Source organism: Arachis duranensis, chromosome 8 (genome assembly GCF_000817695.3).
Source record: "Arachis duranensis cultivar V14167 chromosome 8, aradu.V14167.gnm2.J7QH, whole genome shotgun sequence".
NCBI lineage: Eukaryota > Viridiplantae > Streptophyta > Magnoliopsida > Fabales > Fabaceae > Arachis > Arachis duranensis.
Window position 1 is genome coordinate 31,879,786 of NC_029779.3, and position 6,727 is coordinate 31,886,512.

General features: G+C 35.3%; 1 protein-coding gene and 1 long non-coding RNA gene across 2 annotated transcripts; one reads left to right on the forward strand and one right to left on the reverse strand.

Annotated features, from left to right (window-relative positions):
- Positions 1–337: 337 nt before the first annotated feature.
- On the reverse strand, positions 338–2,380 carry LOC107462188 (uncharacterized). Its single transcript, XR_001586747.3, has 3 exons — positions 2,074–2,380; positions 1,102–1,200; positions 338–605 (listed from the first exon to the last, which is right to left on the reverse strand). It is a non-coding gene; the product is annotated as an uncharacterized LOC107462188 (long non-coding RNA).
- A 569-nt stretch (positions 2,381–2,949) lies between these two features.
- LOC107462177 (uncharacterized) lies at positions 2,950–6,727 on the forward strand. Its single transcript, XM_016080740.3, has 6 exons — positions 2,950–3,132; positions 3,239–3,371; positions 3,461–3,564; positions 3,767–3,938; positions 5,172–5,306; positions 5,387–6,727. The coding sequence occupies exons 1-6, from the start codon at positions 3,092–3,094 to the stop codon at positions 6,620–6,622; spliced, it is 1,821 nt and encodes a 606-aa protein (XP_015936226.1). The 5' UTR covers positions 2,950–3,091; the 3' UTR covers positions 6,623–6,727.

Below are 6,727 nucleotides of genomic sequence, written 5' to 3' on the forward strand. Positions count from 1 at the left end.
AATATAAAAAAACATTAGCGTGTTTGTTAAGGTTGTTCAGTTTCAGTACAATGATCTCTAACACTCGCATTCAGATTCAGTGCCCTAGCATGCCTCACTTTGTTTTTTTTTTTCAAGTGTTAGAAACGAAAGCCTAAATTAAAAAAGATTTGTGTATTATTGAGTTTATTTAAATTGATCGAAATAATATAATATAAAAGAATATTTATAAGTATTAAAAAAATTATAATAATAAAAACGTAATCTCCTATAATAAATATTCAGATATACTAAATAATACTAATTGATTTTAATTATATTCTAACATCAATTATATTATTTTTTAATGATTATTTATGTGGTAAATATAAAAATAATTCTTTTAATATATACATATGATTAATTAGGTACTTTTTATCATATAAAATGAAATTAAGATGGATAAGTTTGGACCCAATGCAAGGCATTTTTTTTTCCAGAGAGTGGTTGTTATTGCAAGAGACTAGTGCCCCACAAAGTGCTGACGTGTCATGTGTGTATTTATATGCAAGGTTCTGAAAACCGAACCGATCATCGAATCGTTTTAGTCACTGGTTCACTGTTTTACTGGTCCAACCGATCTAACCCTGGTTCAACCGAAAAAACCGTTCTTTAATAAAATAATAAATAAATTATAAATAAACATCCTAAGGTATCTTTCAAATTTAAAACCCTATATAACATATCACCAACTAAATGTAATTAATCATCAAAATACTCAAATACTTACAGCAAATATATTGGCAATTAACATAATTATACTTTCATTAAAAATAGTTGAATTGAATTGCAGTGCCCAAGTTAAAGACAGAGAATATTGCCTTAATGTAGCTAAGTCAAAAAGTAAAACAAAACAGGCCCTTTTAATTCTTAAGCTTGTAGGCTTCAATATAATCATTACCATACAAAGAAACTTTCTTGAAGGGATTTATGGCAACCAAAATAGGCCCTGCTTTTGTCTGAATTTTACAAGATATGATTAACAAGGTTAAATTAAAAGAATATTTTTCAGTTGTCTCAGTGAGTCCAGCTAGATAGAACAAACATCACTGTGTACTGTGGTAATTCTAGATCATATCTTACTTTTCCATCAGGCAGTGAAACAACAGACTCAGTTCCAGAAGATGTTGTTATCTTCACCAGCTCCCAATTCCTATTTGAAAGTTGAAGCCAATACTGAACCTTCTGAAACAATGAACTTCAGAAGTAAGGGAAAGAAATAGAAAATACTAAGCTATCCATGTCTTACTAATAATAGAATAGAAAAACTCAATCTCTTAGAACTCAATAATTACATCAGTTATCCAACTAAATAATTGCATCACAGTTATCATAACCTGATTTCAAAGCCTAGAAGCAAAGTGAAATTAAAAACATGAGACATACAATAAATCAAAAGATCACCAATTGCAAATTTTTTTAACAAGAACAGAAGTTAAGAACAATAAAATTAATAAATTATTCACGAAATTAAAAATAGTAACAGCATTCAGCAACAAACATTTAGCATTCAGCACAAACAGCATTCAGCAACAAGACCATATCTGAACTCAACAATCAGCATTCAGCAACAAACATTACAAAATATTAACCAATAATCACACTAAACCTCCAACTAGCAACCAGCAACCAACAATGACAAAATAGCAATAAACATTAGTACATAAACATTCCAAAACAGTGATGACTCTAAACCTGCACCCAGCAACCAATAATTACAAAGCAGCAACATTATAAAACATTACACAAAAATTTGAACAAAAATTCCAGAAATTAAAAAGAACAAGAAGAACCAAGCATTCAGAAATTAAACAGAGCCATCACTCATCAGTAAACAGAACAAAATTAAAAGGAAGGAGCCGATCGAAGCAAAATTAAACAGACCCATCAGTAACCAGAAGCAAAATTAAACAGAGCCATCACTCATCACTCATCAGTAACCACTAACCATGGCAATGGCAAAATTAAAAGGAAGGAGCGAATGCGAAGCAAAATTAAACAGACTAACAGAGCCATCGGTGACCAGAAGCAAAATTAAACAGATCCATCACTAACCTTCGACGGAGACACGGATGGAAACCGACGAGACGACGACAATAGGCAAGGCGACAGCAAGCGGCGACCCAACGGCGAGCTGCTCCAAGCCACGAACAGAGAAGACAGGGAAGATGGGGATGACGAACCAAGCTACCTGGGTTCCGAACAGCGAGAAGAAGAAGTGGAGGCGCCGAGAACCTGGGGACGGCGGCGGCAAGGATCCTAGGGCTAGGGTTCTCTTTGCTTTTCTTCAGAAGGGGCTAATGGGGGTGCACGATGCACGAATGATTCTTGATTCGGGGAAGGTGGCCGACGTGGTCATGTGGAATAAGGGGAAGGTGGCCGACGTGGTCGTGTGGAATAGAGCTGCCATCGGCGAGAAGTGATTGCACGACGGAGGCAAGAGGTGAGACCGGCGACGGTGGCTTCGATTTTCGAAGCTCAAACGGCGGTGGCTGGACGAACGTTGCGCCGTTGCCTTCGAAGCTCGGAGTTGGGACGGTGGCGGTGGCTGGACGGACATGCGCCAGCGGCTTCGATGAGGTTGAGAGAATCTGGACTCTGGACTGCTGCTTCGCGTTGTGGAGGCTGGAGACTAGAAGGAAGGGGGTTAGGGAACTTAGGGTTGCCATCCTGCACAGCGAAACGCAGCGTTTTTGGTAAGATTAAAAAACCGGTCGGGTTACAGTTCGGTTCGACCGACCGGTTCCCGGCCGGTTCAACGATCCAACGACGGTTTTCAAATTTTCCGGTTTTGCCTTCTGTCCGAACCGTAATTGATAGCGGTTCGCGGTTCGACCGGTTCGACCGTCCGGTTCGAACCGGTTTTCAGAACCTTGTTTATATGTGTGTGGATTGGGGCAGTTTTCTCTGTTTTCCAAGTAAGACCAAAACTGTCACATTCTCTTATGAGTCCCACTAATTAATCAATTTCTCATCAATAATCTCTTTTTTATGCCTTCTTCTTCAACCCACTCTCCTCTCTACAAATTAAACACCTGCAAATGAATCAAGAAACTGATATCAAGTCTTAAACATGTTTGACATCTGGTTTGGTTGGTCCAAAGCTTCAAAATGGTAATAAGTTTTCTTTTGTTTCTGCTGACTATAACATGTTTTTTTCCTTTTCATTTGAATGATCATGTTTCCTTGTGGGATTGTTGTGTTGCAATAATATATATAGTAAGAGAACAATAAAAAGAGGGAGGTGCAGGCTGAAGCTGATAAAGAACAAGAGGGAAGCAATTGCAAGGCAATTGAGAAAAGATGTGGCTGAACTCATACATTGTGGCCATGATGAAACTGCTCTTAACCGGGTTTGTTGAACTATGCTTTATTAGTAGTGGTTGCTATTCTAATCATTATGATTTATGATTAAATGTTAATTATATCTTAGCAACAACAGGTTGAGCAGCTCATTGAAGATGAAAGGCTAGCTGCTGTATATGAATTGCTTGATCATTACTGTGAATTTGTTCTTTCTCAACTCTCCTATATCCGAAGGCACAGGTATGAATTCTTATCTAATTACAACCTCAATTCCATAATCCATATTGATACTCCTACATACAATTTTTTTTTTAAATCATATATTTATTATATTTGGTTAATATTTGATTCAATTTTTAAATTTTTGAATCTCTAGCGGATATATAAATTAATCAAAATGCAATTTCCAATCTGATAATTTCAACTATTTAATTAATATTAGGGACTGTCCTAATGATATCAATGAAGCAGTTTCTAGTCTTATATATGCTTCTGCAAGATGTGGGGAGATTCCTGAGCTCTGTGTCATAAGGAAGCTATTTGGAGAGCGTTATGGTGACAAGTTTGTCACTACAGCTATGGAGCTGCTTCTTGGAAATCTTGTAAACAATCAGGTACTGAACTTCTTTTCATTAAAAAAAGGGTCACAACCAGTGGCGGAACCAGAAATTTCATAAGAGGGGGGCCAATTAAATATAAAATATAACAAAAAATTAACAAAATATGATTTGTAGCATATATATCAAAAAAGTAATTATATTATATTATATAAAAGTCAATGTTCAACTACATACTTTAAGATTTTGATATTTTTAAACTTGCTCGACGATGCTTCATGGAACTAAAATCATCAATTATCATCTCTGAAGTGAATTTTGAAGCAATTTCCTTTTCAATATATACAATCATACAATCTGCTAAAAATTCATCTTCCATCTTGTTTCGAAGCCTTGTTTTAATAATCTTCATAGCTGAAAAGGCCCGTTCAGTTGTTGCTGTTGTCACAGGAAGAGTCAAAACAAGACGAATTAATCTAAAAAAATATTAAACCTATTGAGCAATAACAAATAATTTTAGAAACACAAATATATAATAACCAAAAATAAAGTTATTGATTTACCTGATTATTTTTTGTTCCAAGTCTCACAAAAAAATAATTCTATTGAGTTTTGTCCTCACTTCAATCTTTGAACACTGTCCATTATAAAAATAAATAAATTAATTATTTTAAATAAATAATGTAAATAATACTTGACATTGTCATTAACTTAAAAAAAATTGAAATATACCTCTTTGAATCTTTGTTGTGCATTCAATGGTTAATATTTTGTTGTTCACTTCTCTTCAATGGTTTTTCTTCATATGTCTTGTTTTGGTATGAAAAGAAAATTAAAATGAGAAGAGTAGAAGACCAAAAGTTTGGAAACCACTAAAAGAGAGAGAAAAGTGGCGCTGATGCCTCTAATGGCTTGAAACAAATATTTGAAAAATGTACTAGTGTTACTTTAATTAATAGTATGGGCTTGGGCTAGTATAATAGAACCATTTTTATTAATTATTAGAATGGGCTATTTGTTAACAAGAGCAACAATAATTCAAATATCTAATACATAATGCAGTTTTTAGTTTTTTTAATTTATAAAATTTTGTAATTTATATTTTTTTAATATTATATATAAAAAATTTAATATTATTAATTATTACTATTTATTATTTTTTTTAAAAAAATTTGGGGGGACCATGGCCACCTTAGGTCCCCCGTGAATCCGCCACTGGTCACAACCTTGGAATTTTGATGCACTTTTTTACTTTGATCAATATTCATGCAAGTTCTAATTAAATGACAGTTAAAAGAGAACCTATCAGGAAATCCAGTGTCAGAAGATCTCAAGTTGAAAATGGTTGATGAAATAGTAAGGGAAAACTGCACACAAGAACAGGTTTTAGCCATTCAATACTACCCCAGTTGGCAACAAGAACAGGTCACTCTTTATAATATGTAATTTAGACATGATAACTAGTACCATGCATCCTATTTATCCTATGTATATTTCTTGTACAGGTCAAAGAAAACAAAGGTTATCAAGTACATCCTTCAGAGACTGAAGAGATAGAAAGGGATCTTACATGTGTTGATTCATCTATGTCCAAACCAAATGACTCTTGTTCTTCACCAAAATCTACCTTAATTGATGTTTCTGCAATTGTACCTGCTGTTCAGAAGTATCCTCCATATATCCTGAACTCTCCTTTGAAAAAGAAAACAGTGAACTTTACTGAGCTTGAGGATTATGGTGGTGACATTGAGGAATGTGAGTTTTCTGTATCAAAAGATGGTACTTTCCAGGACCAAACACTATTTAAGTTCAGAACCTCTGGCCAATCCAAGAGAGAACGAAAAGAAACTCAAATTACTTGTTATGAAAGCAACATAGATCGACACGAGTCGTGGAGCGAAAAGTCAAGCATAAGGGCCTATACAAAGAGCAAAAGGGTTAAAAGGCCAAGAAGGAGATCAGCATCTTTTGAAAGCATAGGCATAATGGATATTGGATACATGGTATACTATCATAAGCCATGGAGAAGTCCCTCGGCGCATAAACACGGCACTCATCGCCTCAGAAAGGATCAAAAGCCTTCGCCGGATGGAATTTCCCTATCAAGCTATGCTCAGAAGAGATTGAAGGAAAAGATTTCGGAGTCGAGTCAAAGTGAAGATGGCACAAGGAGAAGATCTTTCAACATGAGAATGAGTGGATGCAGCTTGGACCAACCTTGTCAATTTCTCCTCTATGATTATGATGATGATAAACCAAAGAAATGGATCAAAGCTACACATTTTCATCAAGTTTCGGTTGATGAATGTTGTGATTGCCAACCCTTCATGGATGATTTAGTTACCACTAACATCACTCAGAGGCCGAGGCCGAATCAAAAGAGTTATAGTGGTGAAACTAAGCATCATTTTCTTGGAAGCAATGAAATAGAAACAGAGTACTCTGTTTTAAAGGGAAACTATGCTTCTTCCAAATGTTCCAATGCAAGGAATACTACTTGTTCCTTAACAAGAACAGAAACAGAAGCTAACTACTCGAGGGCCGTGTCGATGCCTCAAGATCGGCGGCGCAGTTGTGGCAAAGACAAGATGGTTAGAACATACTCATGTCCAAATCATGTTCATCCAAAGTTGCCGGAGTATGATGACATAGCTGCAAAGTTTACTGCTCTAAAGAGAGAGCGCCAAGAAAGCAAAAGTCCAGCTACAAAAGTAGATAATAGAGACTTAGAGAGCATTTGAAAAGTATTAATAGCATGTTTAAATTTTGAGTGATCCATTAATTTAGGCTCCTACTCTGTGTGACTCTCTTTAGATTTAAGACTAAATATCCTTTTTAGCTTTTAA